Here is an 18,104-nt window from a genome sequence, read left to right as displayed (position 1 = left end):
TGAATTAGATAGTTTCAATGTGAAACACAGACTCCAGAAACTTGTTTATTGATCCACAATACACTCCTTAAACAGTACAGCAACAGGAAGAACCTTTAGATATGTTAATGAAGCTAAGAAAAGGAGAGAAGGTAAGAGGCAGAAACGGTGGGTAGAACAGTGACAGGAGGGTTGGAGAAGAGCAGCTGTAGAGGGATGGGAGTGAAGTGGAAGGAAGTGGAGGGGAGAGAAGTGGAAAACTTTATGAGTCAATATATCATATTATTGTTAAAAATGTAATGTAATCAACTAGTCAATTACCTGGGAGACTGTCCTTCTCGTTGTTCATGTCCAATGACTCCATGAAATACCACAGCACGACCTCCGCTTTCACTACCATTTAAAGCGAAAGATAACACTGGGTCATTACGAACACTGTCTGGACACCTTTCCTACAACCAAAAATAAATGACATAGTATACATAGAACAGCGAGCTCTGAGTGGAAATAGATTGAGGAGAGACACTGAGGTAAGGAAAAGAATTTCTTTGTATGATAATGAAAAATACTGTGGAACAAGTGAAGGTAACCATTCATGCTACATTGATAATGTTTGTGGTATTACTCAGCAAGATAAACTGGTTACACATAATGCCTACTACCTTGGTCACATCCCAACTGAAAATTGGGTGCATTTTTACCTTGTAGTGTGTGCACCGAAAGCATTCATAAAAATTAATAATGGAAAATACTGCGGAAAGTCATGTAATTTTGCTTTTGATGTTATTGATTTTTCTGACAATGAGAACAAGAAAAGTGTGGTAATGGCAACAAAGAAGGTAGCAGAAGATGCAGGGAATTGTTGATAAGTGAGACTTAAGTAAATTCATTGTGTGCAAAAAGGAGGGACATGATGCTGAGTGGGGCAGGTTTCAGGCATCAGACCCAAAGCAGAATTAGTAAAATGAACACAATAAATATTTAACTGATGATGTAGTTAAACATATTCTAGGGAGGGGGGAACCCTCCAGGCTGAAATATCAACAACAATATAAGAAAAAGACAGCTTTCTCCTTACTGTAAAGATGACACAGTAAGTTACAGACAGGTACAACAAAAAGACACTTACACATTAGCTTTTGGCCACAGCCTTTGTCAGAAAAGGAAACACCCACATATTTATTCACAAAAGCAAGCACACCTCGCACAAGCAAGCACGACTGCCGTCTCCCTCAGCTTAGTCTGGTCCAAGCCACCAGAGTTGGTGATCATTGTGTGTGAGGTATGCTCACTTGCGTGAATAATTCTCTCTCTCTCTCTCTCTCTCTCTCTCTCTCTCTCTCTCTCTCTCTCTGTGTGTGTGTGTGTGTGTGTGTGTGTGTGTGTGTGTGTGTGTGTGTGTGTGTGCGCGCGCGCGCACGCACGCCCCCCTTTTCTGACAAAGGCTGTAGGGGGGGGGGGGGGGGGGGAACAGCGGGAGTTTTCTTGTTTGGGAAAGCAAATAAAGGTGTCATTAATGAATATTTCCATAGTCAGTTCCAAGCATTCATTCACTGCGGGACACAAAGATATTGAGCACTTTTGATTGGAATTTAAAGGTATTGTCCACCATGTGCTAGATAAGTATGTGCCTAGCAAAAATACAGGGGAGGGAAAGGATCTGCCTTGGTACAACAAACATATTAGGAAGTTGCTGAGAAAGCAGAGAATTTTGCACAGTCGTTTTTAACGTAGTCACTGCCCCACTGACAAACAGAAATTATGCGAAGTGAAAGCAGCTGTCATAAGGACAATGAGAGATTCTTTTAACAAATTTGAAAGCAATATTTTATCTGCGGATTCTAAAAATAACCAAAACAATTTTGGTCATACGTAAAATCTATGAACGCTACAAATAATTCAATACCTTCTCTTGCAGACAGTATGGGTAATGTAACTGATGATGATAAACAGAAGGCCGAAATTCTAAACCTAGCTTTCTAAAACTCTTTTATTGTAGACGACTGCAGCACCATTACCCCTTTCAATTATTGAACAAACGCAAGGATGGCTGACATAGTGTTTAGTGTATCTGGGACTGTAAAACAGTTAAGATCCTTAGACGCCAGAAAGGTATCTGGCCCAGACGGTATCCCCATAAGATTTTATGTTGACAATGCTACAAATATAGCACCATTCTTATCCATCATTTATCAAAGATCATTGAAACAGCAGAAAGTTCCATGGAACTGGAAGAACGCCCAGGTCATTGCAAACTATAAAAAGAGTAGAAAATTGGATGCACACAATTACCAGCCAATTTCACTGACATCGATTTGTTGTAGAATCATGGAACACATTTTGTGTTCAGACATATTGACCTTTCTAAACTCTGAGAAGCTCATCTGCAGAAACCAGCACAGTTTTAGGAAACAGCAGTCATGCGAGACACATCTGGCCCTCTTTGTGCATGATATACAACAGGCTCTAGATACCGGCTCCCAGGTTGATGCTATATTTCTCGACTTCTGAAAGGCGTTCGACTCAGTTTCGCACTGTCACTTTCTCCAAGAAGTGCGTGGTTACCGTCTATCCAATGACATGTGTGGTTGGATAGAAAGTTTTCTAACAGACAGGGAGCAGTATGTCATCCTGAATGGGGTGACTTCAACAGAAACAAGCGTTACTTCAGGTGTGCCCCAGGGCAGCATAATAGGTCCACTGCTTTTTATGATTCACATAAATGATCTGGTTGATGGTATTGACAGTGGCATTAGGCTGTTTACCGATGATGCTGTAGTCTACAGGAAAGTAGTATCACATGAAACTTGCGAACAAATCAATGAGGCTTTGCAGAAAATAAATGTGTGGTGTAATGACTGGCAGTTATTTCTCAATATTACCAAGTGTAACCTATTGCGTATAACAAGGCGAAAATCCCCATTAATGTACGAGTACAAAATAAATGCCCAGACCTTGGAAGCGGTAACATCCATCAAGTATCTGGGTGTGACTATTCGAAATTATCTCAAATGGAATGATCAGATTACAAAAATAACAGGTAAGGCAAACTCTAGATTATGGTTTATTGGTAGAATCCTGAAGTGATGCAGTCCTTCAATGAAGGAAACAGCGTACAATACATTAGTTCGTCCAGTCTTAGAATATTGTTCGTCTGTATGGGACCCTTACCAGTTGGGTCTGATTCAAGAGATTGAGACGGTCCAAAGAGCAGCAAGATTCGTGACTGGTACATTTAGCCATCGCGAAAGCATTACAAATCTCAAAGAAAGTTTGACGTGGGACACACTTGCAGACAGACGGCACACTAAATGGAAGGGGCTGCTCACTAAATTCCAAAATTCGATCATCACCGAGGATGTAGAGCATATATTATTACCACCAACTTTCAAATCGGACAATGATCACCATTCATAGGTAAGAGAAATTAGAGCTCATACTGAGGCATTCAGACAGTTGTTTTACCCTCATGCGATCCGCAAGTGGAACAGAGGGGAGGAAAATATGACTTTGGCGCGAATAGTGCCCTCCACCACACACCGCTTGCTGGCTGCCGGAGTATATATGTAGATGTAGATGTATCTCCTGCCGCTGCCAAGCTCTACTTGGCGTGATAGCTGATGGGACTAACTAGGTTTGTTCGAATGAAGACACAGTGACCAATCACAACCATTTCCAAACTTTCTCTATTGCGTAAATGTAGTTTCGTGATTGTTGTGATCACCATGACACCTTTGTCGATCAATATTTAGTATGCTTCGGCGTATGGCCACTTGGAGCGCCAGTTGACACCGTCTTTCACTTTGAGTTTCTCAAATGTTTTTAGCGTAAACACAGTGCTGGTTACGTATTTTATTCATGCTGAGCAAAATGTGTTACGAGAATTTATTCTCATTGTCAAGTGCAGTATTTACATATGTATTTTTTTCACATAACTGATGAGGCAGAGTACCTGATAACCTCAAAAAGATGACTACAGTGCAAGAGACTCAGAATTACACACATTCCAACACCACACAAAATGCTTATGTACAGTCTTAGACATAAAAACTGATCGCCGGCTGGCCGCCACAGGGACTAAGTCCGAGTCGTTCACTTAAGGTGGCCAATGAAACTGACCACCCCTGACAACTCTAAGTCCGGCAAGCTGCACAATCTGGCAACACTGTAAGATGCGGAAGTGTTAGGAGGAAGTGTTGTCTACTTCCGAAATGTTCTCGGAGTGAGTTAGCCCGTGGTCTAGTGGTAATCGTCGTACATTCTAAACTTGTAGTCGGCTGTTCACTTCCAACTACATTTTTTTTTTTACCACATTACTGTTGCGTTTAGTAAACTAATGGAAAATGCAATTAAAATATTCACTGTACTAATACAAATTAAATTCATCTTACTACAGAAACATCACGACGACAGTCTATCGTAATAAAGCATTAAATGTCTGTAAGACCTTTGAGCATATTTTAACACGAATTAGAAGAATATTACCGATTTTTGACTTTGAAAAGATCTGTATTTACTTCATTTCCTGTATCATTCGCAAGTATTATGGAAATGTAGCACTTCATAGATAAAATTATGTATTCACATCAACAAAAAATATGTCGGCAGAAAGCGAAAGTGGCATTATGAATTTGGCAGTACCGTAAGGTTTTCGCACTGACACTAAGGGTTACTGAAAGTAGCAAGACGAATTTTGCTTGAGCGTTGTCTTAAGATTCCCTTATTGAGTTTGTATCTGCCTGCTTGTAGCTGTGCTACAAAAGAATTAAAAATCTGGCTTTCAGCGAGTCTCGAAAGGCGAACAAAAGCAGCTTGCACCTGGTAGCCAAGCATATTACCTGGGAACTGTTTTTTTCCTAAAGTGGGAAGACATCCTTTTGTGGTTGAATTGTTGGCAAATGTCAGTCAGACGTGTGTCGTTGGTCTAAGCGTCTCGGTGTGTTGAATTTGTACCAATGATTTTTCTACAGGTTTTTTCTGTCCCAAATAGAGAGTTGAAGTCTCTCATTAGTATTTTTACGTCATCTTGGTGAATTTTGCTCATACTATTTTCGAGTGTGTTCCAGAATTTTTCGACATTTTCAGTGTTTTTCTTATTTTCGATATTGGTGGGGGCATGTGCATTGGTAAGTGTATATTTTTTACTGGGGCTCTGAATGAGCATAGTCATAAGTCGATTATTGATGGGCCGGCTGTGGTGGCCGAACGGTTCTAGGCGCTTCAGTCCGGAACCGCGGGACTGCTACGGCCGCAGTTTCGAATCCTGCCTCGGGCATAGATGTGTGTGATGTCCTTAGCTTAGTTAGGTTTAAGTAGTTCTAAGTTCTAGGGGACTGATGACCTCCGCTGTTAAGTCCCATAGTGCTCAGAGCCATTTGAACCTTTTGATTATTGATGGGTGTGATTTCTTTGACAGAGTTGATGATAGATCTGTGTTCGAGAAATGCAATGCCGAAGATTGGTATGCCTTTCGCTACCTTTTGTTGTATTTCGATCTTGAAGATGCAATGGTTTCCGCAATGCAAGGTTTCATAGTCAATTAGTCATGGTTCTTGAAGAGCAAGGATCAGAATTATTTGTCAGTCGATTTCTTTTGTGAGATTATTTAGTTTTCGAGTTTGGATCAATGTATCGATGTTTAGTTTTCAAATTCATGTTTTCTGCTTGTAGGGAAATTTACCAGAGATCTTCGGTATTCTCTGCCATGCTAACCTGGACTCCCCAGAATCCGAAAATCCAACTGCCGCTTGTCGACAGCCGGGTTGTGTACCACCTGGGGTAAAGTTGACTTTACTTGCATAGTTCATGTTTGCTTGTGTTTCACTGGTTTGGCTTGGGTGGTACCAGGACCGGAAGCAAATATTTTCAGCCAAGCTCATTGAGGTAACAGACGGTGACCAGAGTAGCGGTGATTTTCACTCTGACTTGTCTGGATTTTGGGTTCAACGGATTGAGTAGCCGTTCGGGATTGTGTTAGTATTTGGTTCACCCCAAGTATATGATTTCCTCGTTACCACCCATATGGGGGAGGGTTTCCCCTATCCGCCACACGGGATTATTATTATTATTATTATTATTATTATTATTATTATTATTATTGTCATTATGTCATCAGCAAATCCGATATGGTGTGTCTTCCCATCACTGAAATAAATGTGTATTGTTCGATTCAGTATTTCCATCACATAAATATGGGTTATTATTACGTTACATTGCTGCTAGTAGACATATTTCTCACTTTTTCTTAGACAGTTGCTACCTGTTACTCCATCATAGGAATTTATGTGCGCAGCATTGTTGCAATACAATTATCCGATTTCTGTAATTTCATTTCAGGGTGGCCGAGCAGTTCTAGGTGCTACAGTCTGGAACCGCGCGACCACTATGGTCGCAGGTTCGAATCCTGCCTTGGGCACGGATGTATGTGATGTCTTTAGGTTAGTTAGGTGTAAGTAGTTCTAAGTTTTAGGGGACTGATGACCTCAGAAGTTAAGTCCCATAGTGCTCACAGCTATTCTTTTGTAATTTCATTTCGATACCAGATTGTTCTAATCGGATTCTGCCGGTCAGTCTTAATGTGGATATCCGACTACGACTCTAATCTTACGATAGACTGGGTAAACCACATTCTTAATCGGACTGTTGAATCTAGATATCTTATCTACGACAGGGCCTGAATTCTTAAACACTGTGGAAAATAGTAATCCAATGTGCTTATTACAAATACGTTATTTAAATATAAATATATGAACTAACGAGATAACAGTTTATTTACAGGAGCAGAGCCCCATCCATCATAGCAGAGCAGTGCGAGATTGGTTTCAGGGCCAAGAGAGGATAAAGCTGTTGCCGTTTGTTCCACGATCACCGAACATCAACCAGAGAGAGAAAACGTGGGCAGAGGTAACAAGGTCATTGCCATGTGGACCTACTAATGCAAGCGACCTTTGGACGAATATAGAAAACGTATGGTGGGAAGTAAACCATCGTGCTACACTGTCGATGACTTAATGAAATCAATTCCCCTATGCCTTCGAGAAATCTTACGTAATGATCGTGGGTGGGTTGGCTACTAAAAGTATACTCGTCCACAAAACCCATGTGGACAATTATCTGATAATCGGTCAAGCTTTGCTTTGTCGCAGCTCTTTAGCATACAAGTCCATTTACTTTCAGTCTCCTCCATACAATTCTTGCAATGCAAGGTCATTGAAAAATCTCATCTATTCGACGCCAACTGAGGAATTGACTGGTGCGTGTGTTGTTCAACACACATTAGTTGTCAACCTCACTGAAATCAATGACTGTTTGCGTGCGTGTGCGTGTGTGTTTTCAAGTTCACGCACAATCTGAATCAATATTATTAACATTAGAGAGACAACCAACAATAAAAATTGCATCAAATATGACTGTAAAGTATTTTAATGCGATGGGAAGTTACAAACTGAATTTTTACCCAACCCACGTCCTGCATATTATGTTAAGTAAGATGTATTAACTCCATAGTATTGTTAGCAGAGACAGTGCGCTCTTGTTGTCGAGGCTCGTGACAAGTGGAGTGATTAGCAACGCCCAATGCCGCCGCGATTTGTTTATATTAGCTGAGTGTGGACACTGCAGCAGACGCTTCGTCATAAACAGAAAGAAATCACCTTGGCTCTGACTGCAGTGAGCGGATATCACTGCCTGCGAGTTCTTATAGTAACCAACGTGAGACTCTACTCACAGGTGCCATGGAGCAATTGCAATTGGTATCATGTCATTAGTCACCAGAATATTAACCAGTGATGAAATGTCCACTCCATTTGAATCCCAAGAAATTAGAAACCTTCTCACAAAGGAATGTGAGGTGATATCAAAATTTATCCAACATACAAAAATTAACTGCAGGGCTTCCATGTATGCAGTAGTAGCACACAAGGAAATATTATGTCTTGGAAGCATATATTTCATTTCCTCTTCTCATATTAACGCCCTTGTTTTAGTATGAAGTGAGAAAATATACACGAAAAACTAAAGTTCCTGAAAAGCATATAAGTCATTTCCTCTTCTCATTTCATAACTTTTGTTTTAGTATGAAGTAAAAAAATAAACAGTTTAAGATGCTGAAGCATAATATGACACCAGATTCTTATCGTAGGCGCCATCGGAAATGCAAAAAGCAGGGAGCTGTCCATTCTTTTGTCCAACAGTCTGTTTCCTTTCATGCATTACTCCCGCTAGGAAATTCTTATTTAAGGACTTGGGGGCATCAAGTTCTTCAGCAGAACTAGCCTTATGTTATTGTACTAATTATGGTATGGAAAAAATGCAACAAAGACGAGTTCCTCTAGAACATTGAGGATATTTGCTCATGTCTGTATTCAGCAATGACTGCCAGCTGCCACAGCACTTCACAGAATCCTTGCGGCAGGCAACACAACCGTGCGTGAACTTCTGACTTCATTCATTAAGACGTCGGGAGATGGATGGAAACGTGAAATTAATGTCGCTTTCCGAGTCGTATCCAATCCAGAAAGAGGTGTTATTACGTAAGTTGAGCATTCTAGCAATTACACTTTTATATGGTTCTGAGCACTATTGGACTTAACATCTGAGGTCATCAGTCCCCTAGAACTAACCTAAGGCCATCACACACATCCATGCCCGAGGCAGGATTCGAAACTGCGACCGTAGCAGTCGCGCGGTTCCGGACTGAAGCACCTAGAACCGTTCGGCCACCACGGCCGGCCCATCAATAATCGACTTATGACTATGCTCATTCAGAGCCCCAGTAAAAAATATACACTTACCAATGCACATGCCCCCACCAACTTCGAAAATAAGAAAAACACTGAAAATGTCGAAAAATTCTGGAACACACTCGAAAATAGTATGAGCAAAATTCACCAAGATGACGTAAAAATACTAATGGGAGACTTCAACTCTCTATTTGGGACAGAAAAAACCTGTAGAAAAATCATTGGTACAAATTCAACACACCGAGACGCTTAGACCAACGACATACGTCTGACTGACATTTGCCAACAATTCAACCACAAAAGGATGTCTTCCCACTTTAAGAAAAAAACAGTTCCCAGGTAATATGCTTGGCTACCAGGTGCAAGCTGCTTTTGTTCGCCTTTCGAGACTCGCTGAAAGCCAGATTTTTAATTCTTTTGTAGCACAGCTACAAGCAGGCAGATACAAACTCAATAAGGGAATCTTAAGACAACGCTCAAGCAAAATTCGTCTTGCTACTTTCAGTAACCCTTAGTGTCAGTGCGAAAACCTTACGGTACTGCCAAATTCATAATGCCACTTTTGTTTTCTGCCGACATATTTTTTGTTGATGTGAATACATAATTTTATCTATGAAGTGCTACATTTCCATAATACTTGCGAATGATACAGGAAATGAAGTAAATACAGATCTTTTCAAAGTCAAAAATCGGTAATATTCTCCTAATTCGTGTTAAAATATGCTCAAAGGTCTTACTGACATTTAATGCTTTATTACGATAGACTGTCATAGTGATATTTCTGTAGTGAGATGAATTTAATTTGCATTAGTACAGTGAATATTTTAATTGCATTTTCCATTAGTTTACTAAACGCAACAGTAATCATCAAAGAGAAATTAACCAGCAGCAGAATTTTCTTTCATGATATCTAAAACGATCTGACAATGCTAAAGTTGTTTACAAATTCTACGCCAGTAAAAACCTACTGGTTCTAACGATGTCATTAAACCATTGTAGTTTTAAGAGTATTTTCGTCTCGAAATGAATTGCCTTGATGGTTGATCGATCAAGAGCGGGAAAGGTAAAATTTTACGAATATATGACGAGTTGGACAAGTGCTTGAGAGAGGACTTCCTTATCAATACAAGTGCCTGAGAGACGACTTTCCTATCAATCTCCTGGATAGTTTTGTTTCTCAAATCAACAGAGTGCGTTATCATGTAGTAGCATAGGTGATGTAGTTTAGTTGCTCGATTTTCTTACACTACAACCGAAAGGTGTCTCAGTTGTTGGCAACAAATTCCAGTTGTGTTGCACACACCCCTTGGGGCAGAATTCTTAGCCCAAAACACACTTTTGGAGCTATCAGATGTAAAATATTATGTTCACACTACTCTTTGCTCGAGTTTACGTCTTTTGGTGGGGCTCAGCCTTTCATTTCTTCTTAGGAAGTTAACGATAAAGGTATAACACGTTACCAGTAAGATAAAGGTATCATAAGTTACCAGTAACAGTACTCCATAGGAATGCTCAGTGAGCGACCTGATGAAGTTCAATAATAGTCACTCCATTGATTTTTGTTGTTTCGAATTAGAGCATGCAGTACTCCTACGCCAGACTTCTAAACTTTGCTTGTTGAATGCAAATGTCGCATGATGGTAAAATGGTAATCTATCACATATCAGTAGTCGAGACTTCCTAAATGTGGAAATTCATTCATGCCAGAACGATCTTTGTTGAACCAAGAATATCTTTTTCTGGCATATTTTTCCCAAAAGCACTTCCGCATCTTACAGTGTTGCCAGATTGTGCAGCTTGCTGGACTTAGAGTTGTCAGGGGCGGTCAGTTTTATTGGCCACCAAAAGTGAACGACTCGGACTTAGTCTCTGTGGCGGCTGACCGGCGGTCAGTTTTTATGTCTAAGACTGTACATATTTGTACCTTACAATTAGAAAAAAATTCTCGAAACACTTAGTGCTAAGTATGAAAAAATAAGTAACTAGTCCTATATTTCATTATTTAAATAAGGAATGACAGCTGCAGGCTTTCAAAAACATTGATTATGACATATTAAATTGAGTCAAATGTTCCTACTTCCCAGACAGTTATCAGTTCCAGTGACATCAGTAGTTTTTATTAGATAATAAACAAGTCCGTGACAAGTCTTTTGATGCCTGTTATGTGTATATATCATACATAAAGTTCCAGGTGGTATCTGTACGCAACTTTTACAGCTTAAAACATTATTTCCCACATTTTATGTTTTCCAGTATTTTACACCATTTTTTAAAATCCTTTGAAAAGTGTAAAAGCGGGGTTTCACTTTATATTACAAAAGATTTTTTAAGGAAAAAATGGAATATCAAAATTCAAGTGGCCAGTGGTTTAGATATGAACAACCTGCACAAGCTGAAACTTTTCTGGAGTAAGTAGTGGTTTATTTAGAGCAAATATGGACTCTTACATCTTTACGGAGGATAAATGTCGCAAAGTGACAATGTGCAAAGATATTGTCAAACGACAGTGCCAGACGACATCACCATGTTCGGAATGCAGCCTTATTTATGCGAACATATCCTCTACTATTATCACAGGATAACTTTGGAGTACGATGTAGAGGGGGAGGGGAGGGGGGGGGGGGGCAAAGTACACACAATGAAAGGCAAGCTTTAGGCCTTAATTAAGGAGCACCAAGTTTCTCCTCTTTATTCTAACCAGGAAATTTTGCAGGAGAATTGTTACCCTCCTATTGCTCCCAAACTATCTTGGCCTAAATCCTCTAGAATTCATCTGGAATCTTGCAAAGAATAATAATTGTAGTAGTAAAATGTCTAATATCTAGCTCTCCAACTGAAAGAAATAATGGCTGATGCTTTTGGAGCTAATAACTAAACTCATGGTCAATGAAGTCAGTCTGCTTTTGTAGCTATAAAATTTGATTTTACTATTGTAATACTATAAAACAAGAAAGGTCATGTATTACGACAAAGTATTTGATGACTGCCAGAAGAAATATAATTATACGGACAGAAAAACAGAAATTGTAATAAAAACTAATAACAGTTGGCAAGAATTCGAACAAAGAATTGGCCTTATTGTCGGTGAATGGAACAGCAGGTTATGAATTGACAGACAGCTAGAAAAATAGCAAAATCATCGAAGAAGGTTGTTTTATAGATACTGACAGCAAAGCATCATCATCAGCTGAGACGAGGTATACTGTACACCCTGTTTCTGCCCTTTTCCTAAAGGAGTGCTTCACTCAGTGGCACTTGTGTATAGGTGTGCAGTGCTGCACTCTAAAGAGTACTGGAGGGGGTGGTGTTTCTGGCTCTCTTCCCTGGAAGCTTGTCCTCATATTTAATTTCTTGATTAGGCTCTACCCTCACAACAAGTCCATGGTCAATTTCTTGTTTACATATATGCATAACCATTTGCCTAGAGGTAAAAATCAGTAATTTCCTGTGCACTGTAGGCAATCTTTGTAAATATATAGTGTCATAAGAGTGGAACTATCGAACTGCTGTCATGTTGTAACTAACATTCAATTTCAACATTTGGACACCAATTATGATCCTGATAAAGCAGGACAGTTACAAAACAGTCTACTAATGATGCAATATGGATGTCAAATCAATCTAGACGCACTTGAAGATAGCAATTAATCCTAAACAGACTGTTGTAAATAAAGATTACTTAATATAAGCAGCTATTTGACGTATCTAATCTAACAAATCACGTCATTATCAAGACCTATATTACGCTGCTGGCCCTATAGAAGAAAAAAGTTACAAATGGGTAAATCTGTGCTAAAACTTTCTCATGATTATGAGACAGACATATACATACAATGAGAGATATCATTCAATGAGAGATTTCTAGTACAATAGAGAAAAGCTGTTCAATTTTGCAACAAAAGCTGACAGCCAAGCTGTGCCGTCACAGCCCAAGTGGCTCTAAACATAAACTTGCCTGAAACTAGATGAGACACTCTTCGTTCCAGCTGTGATGTCACCATTTCTGCATCTCTATCAATACAAGAATGAGTACAACTTTTTTGAGGTGTGACAATGCCTGGGTGAGCACATCCAGAATTAAAAATGAGTTTCACAGTTGCTAATTTTTGAGTGCATACCAATGTAACAGTGGAGTCTACAGATGTGGTTGGACATGAACACTCAGTTGAAAGAAGTTGTTGAATGGCAAATGAATAGTGTACTGAATATAACAGCTGCATCGTGGAAGAATGCTGAACGGTCATTTGAGAGTAGGAAATGTTGTACACAACAATGATGCATTCTTGAAAGTTGAAGATTACTCAAAAATTTTAGCACAATTTTGTTGTTACAATTCTATAATAACTTTCAACGAAGATCGCAGTAAACCAATAGTGACATTTCAGTCCATTGTGCTTCATGGACTCCACTGAACCAATTATCAAATAATAATAATAATAATAATAATAATGTTCCACAATCGGCAATGAGATGAGTAATCATCGATCATCGATGCAGTGAGCAAGCTAGGGAACTCCCACAGTAGAAGAGAGTAGCTCCTGTATCAGATCCAATGCCACAAGAGATTGGCTGCATAAAAGTATAAAGATTTAAGGAAAATTTTATGCTACATCAGAGTGCCCAAAATGATTTAAACATCACTACAGAATTTGAAAACCTGCTGTTCAGGACAAGAAACTTTGTAGTAACAAACATGCAGTTGATGCTTTTTGCAATGAATTCTTCAGATATACTGAAGATAGCAATTTCCTCCTGGAACAGATTTACAAGGTTTATGAAATTGGACTCTCCTAGAAGTATGTGCTTATATGAACTTCAGCATCTCAACTTGACACAACTGACAACTTCTGAGTATGCATGTTTTTTGGTAATCAGTGTAGTTTCGGGTCTGCAATCAATCACGATAATCAGGAGTTTGCTGTATTTTCATGTAGCTAAAATATGGTCTTTTACTGAAGTTTGTATTTTGGGAGAATCTTCTTTTCGGACAACTCTAGAATTAATTAAAACTTCCAATTTTACAATGATTATGTATAATCATTGTAAAATTGTATATATATTGTGGATGCATAACTAAAATGCATTTGTAAAAAACATCAGCACAAATATTATCACACAATTACAAAGACTAAAAATTTAAAAAGTTTTTGCAATTATTCTATGAATTACCTGCAGGTTACCACCATAAAACAACACATTAGGAAGATGAAGAATATCTGGATGTGATCTGTAATTATAAACCAACTGTGTGATGTAAATAGGATCATAAGGTTCCTGATATAGCTCACATGTCTTCATAAGCCTCTCCAACATCGAGACTCCTGAAATGAAGCATTTGTAACAGACAAATGTCAGTCAATGCACACTATCACAAACTAATTCACTCTAAAGCATACATTTTAAAATCATTAGTATGGTGGTAATGACTAGTATAATTTTATCAATATTACTATATTAATATTAATTTCAAAAAGACATATTCACCTATCACTGTCATATTTCATTCTGCATAAGTAAATTTCTTTTCTAAAGCACATCAGAGAAAGTGTCACTCATTAAGAATATCACTGACTTTTCAACTTATTAGGTTAATGTTGTACTCATATTTCAGACAGTGTAAACAAAGTGAGGTTAAAATTGTTCTCAAACACTGTACTGAATCATTTGTAGTGAATTGATTGATTAATTAATGTGCACAAATGTGGCAGAGTTTCTCTTCTTATTACAGAAACAAAAATAATAGAAATGGAACAATTCATTCAGAAAGTTAGTTCCATTGTGATTTTACTGTAATGGTACTCTCATTGAGCAGATTAATTTGTTTGTCCATTTCGTGGGTTCCCCAAGTCTCCTTATTAAGGAGGGTCTTCACAGATGTTAAAAATGATGATGATGAGTCCCATACTACTTTACAGAGCGTAGGGGAGCGACGCGGGAGACCCGCACTGCCTTACTAGGCAAGGTCCTAGTGGAGGAGGTTTGCCATTGCCTTCCTCCGGGTTTTTTTTTTTTTTTTGAGGGAGAGTTGGCAACACTGTGTGGTAGAGGGAGGGATCCCTGACCAGAGTGAGCATCACAGGAACATGGTGGCACATAAACTCATGTTGTAGTGGCTGGTTGTGTGAAAGCTGTTGGTAAGAAATCCCACCAAGTGTCAGCTACCTGCTATGATCTGCTTTCCACTCTCGGAAGGAATACTACCTACTGAAATCTTCTGATGGATCAAAACAGTTTAGGATGAAAGTGTTATGAACAAAATGAGAGTGTTTAAATTTTGAAGAGAGTTTAGTGGAGGCAAAATTAATGTACATAACAAAAAGAGGAGTGAAAGATCTTCCATTCTGATTGATGTGTTGATGCAAAAATTCAAGGAAACCGTTTGTGAAGACTGCCGATTAACAGTGGATGAAATTTTTGTGATGTTTCCAGAACTCTCTCATACAAGATACTCACAAAAACACTAGGATATTGGAAATGGTGTGCAAGATTGGTCCCGTAACAGCTGACAGATCAGCACAAGAAAAGTTGGGTCAATAGCACTTGCGAGTTTCTTGAGTGACTGGAACTAAAATGTGAGGATTTTCTGAGCTCTGTGTGACTGGAGACGAAATGTGAGTAGCTCATTACATGCCTGAGGCAAGACAGTTGTAACAATGTCATCATAGTAATTCTCAATCTGCCAAAAAAATTCAAAACCACAATTTTGAGCAAAAACATGGTATCGGTGTTTAGGGAGTGAAAAGGGATAATTTTGGTCAAAGTTCTGTCTCAGAGGGAGACCATCAATGCACAATGATACTGAGAGCCCAAAACAACTAAAAAGGAGCATGATTATGAGAGAGAGTGCTTGTTGCACTTTGCCTGCCTTCACACAGCCTTGCCCACCAAGGCGCTCATGGATGCATTTGGTTGGGATCTTTTAAACCACTTCCCTGAATGAGTGGAATTAAATTTTAAAATGATGAACAAGTGCAGAAAGAAGTTCTTAAAAGGGGAAGGAGCTGGTGGGAGACTTCTTCAACGAGCACACAAAGAAGCTTGTTCCACAGATCTCCACATGCATTAAGTGGATATATAAGGTATTTAGTCTCATTAAACCCGTAAACGGTGGCAGCACTAACAGCTGCTAATCTACTGATACCAGTAATTACTTCCAGATTACTTTATCATTATCCATCTAAGCAGAAAAACAGCTACTTTGAAAATAAATAAATAACTAAAAGTAAATTACAAAATAAATAACTAAATAAAAATAAACAACTTAATAAAAATAAAAGCCATTGATCTTTCTCTCAAATTACTCAGCTGTTGTTGTTATGTAATACTTTCAAAGTATGCCTACATGCCATGCAAAACTAATACTTTCAAAGTATGCCTACATGACATGCAAAAGTTGCTGTGTAGTGATAGAAAGGCATTTTCAAATATGAACAAAACTGAAATATTCATCGCATGTTAAATCTACGCAATCATTTGTTTTGGGAATGTGGGTAATACATGTACACAGTAATCTGTGAATATACTGTTAAATAAATTTCACTGAAGATGAAGGAAAGAAGGTAGACCACGCCTATACCATCAATGATGAGGTGACTAGAACTAGAAGACAAGCTTGGATTAAACTACTTTAAGCAAGTTATTTGAATGTTCCATGGATTGTATTTGTGATCTTATTGACCTGTGATCAATGAAGAGGGGCAGCAGCTTTTACAGTAGCTCCAAAGGAACAGCCTGGATTATTGACTAATCTGGCCTGGTAACATTAGACTACACTGCCTTGATATGCTGATAGTGCAAACAAGTGAAAGCAAGGGGAAACTACAGCCTTCTTATTTTATTTTCCCAGGGGCAAGCGATTCTACTGTATGACTTAATGATGATAGCATCCTCTTGGATAAAATATATTGGTGGTAAAATAGTCCCACGTTCGGATCTCCGGGCATGGACTACTCAGGGATGTTACCAGGAAAAGCAAAACTGGCACTCTGGAATAATAGAACCTTTCATTGGATAAATACGTTAGGGAATCTTGAGAGGGAAATGAACAGGCTAAAGTTGAATACAGTGGAAATTTGTCAATTTCAATGGCAGGAGAAACAGCGCTTTCAGTCAGGTGAGTATAGTATCAGAGGTACAAAATCAAATAGGAGTAATGCAATACTAGATCCAATAATGAATAAGAAAACAGAAATGAGCATTGCAGTCAATGGATTTTCATAGCCAACACAGACAGAGAGACAGCACCCACCAACTAGCTCCACAGAAGATGAAGAAAATGAAAGAACATATGATGACAGACAGTTAAGGAAGATGGAAATTTAATTGTGATTAGGGACTGGACTTTGATAGCAGGATAAGGGAGAGAGTGAAAAATTGTAGAACGTGGACTGGGGGAAAAGATATTATAGAGAAAGCCATCTGATAAAGTTCTGCACAGAGAATACTTTAATCGTCATCAACATTTGGTTTAAGAATAATGACTAAAGTTTTAATATGTGGGTGCAATCTATGAACACTGAAAGGTTTCAGATTGACTACATAATGGTATAACAAATTTTGAAATCAGATTTTAAATGGTAAGATGTTTCCAGGAGCAAATGTAAACGCTTCCCATACTTTTTTGGTTGTGAACTGTAAGTTTAAACCGAAAAAAATTGCAAAAAGATAAGAATTTAAGGAGAGGGGACTTTGTGAAACTGAAAGAGACAGAGGTTTTTGAAAATTTCAGTAGAAGCTTTAGGAATGGGTTGTTTTGAGATATGAAAAACATAGAAAAGCTTAGGCAGCAGAGGACCAGATAGGTAAAAACACAATGCCTATTAAAAATCCTTCTATAACACAAGTTGTACCGAATTTAACTGAAGATGATGTGACTTACCAAATGAGAGCGCTGGCACGTCGATAGACACACAAACAAACACAAACATACACACACACAAAATTCTAGCTTTCGCAACAAACTGTTGCCTCGTCAGGAAAGAGGGAAGGAGAGGGAAAGACAAAAGGATGTGGGTTTTAAGGGAGAGGGTAACGAGTCATTCCAATCCCGGGAGCGGAAAGGCTTACCTTAGGGGGAAAAAAAGGACAGGTATACACTCGCACGCACACACACACATATCCATCCGCACACACACAGACACAAGCAGACATTTGTAAAGGCAAAGAGTTTGGGTAGAGATGTCAGTCGAGGCGGAAGTACAGAGGCAAAGATGTTGTTGAAAGACAGGTGAGGTATGAGCGGCGGCAAATTGAAATTAGCGGAGATTGAGGCCTGGCGGATAACTAGAAGAGAGGATATACTGAAGAGCAAGTTCCCATCTCCGGAGTTCTGACAGGTTGGTGTTAGTGGGAAGTATCCAGATAACCCGGATGGTGTAACACTGT

The 18,104-nt window shown here is 38.9% G+C and overlaps 1 protein-coding gene across 1 annotated transcript in view; it reads right to left on the bottom strand.

Annotated features, from left to right (window-relative positions):
• The window catches only part of LOC124802559 (putative helicase MOV-10), a 343,832-nt gene that overhangs the window by 24,311 nt on the left and 301,417 nt on the right, over positions 1 to 18,104 (bottom strand). The window contains exons 16-17 of the mRNA XM_047263426.1: positions 13,890 to 14,041; positions 301 to 431 (exon numbers count right to left, since the gene is read on the bottom strand). Coding sequence (XP_047119382.1) covers positions 301 to 431; positions 13,890 to 14,041 — 283 coding nt within the window. The remainder of the gene's footprint in view (positions 1 to 300; positions 432 to 13,889; positions 14,042 to 18,104) is intronic.

Source organism: Schistocerca piceifrons, chromosome 6, assembly GCF_021461385.2.
Source record: "Schistocerca piceifrons isolate TAMUIC-IGC-003096 chromosome 6, iqSchPice1.1, whole genome shotgun sequence".
Classification (NCBI taxonomy): Eukaryota; Metazoa; Arthropoda; class Insecta; order Orthoptera; family Acrididae; genus Schistocerca; species Schistocerca piceifrons.
Note: the sequence above shows the minus strand (reverse complement) of the source record. Positions and strands in the feature narration are given on the sequence as shown.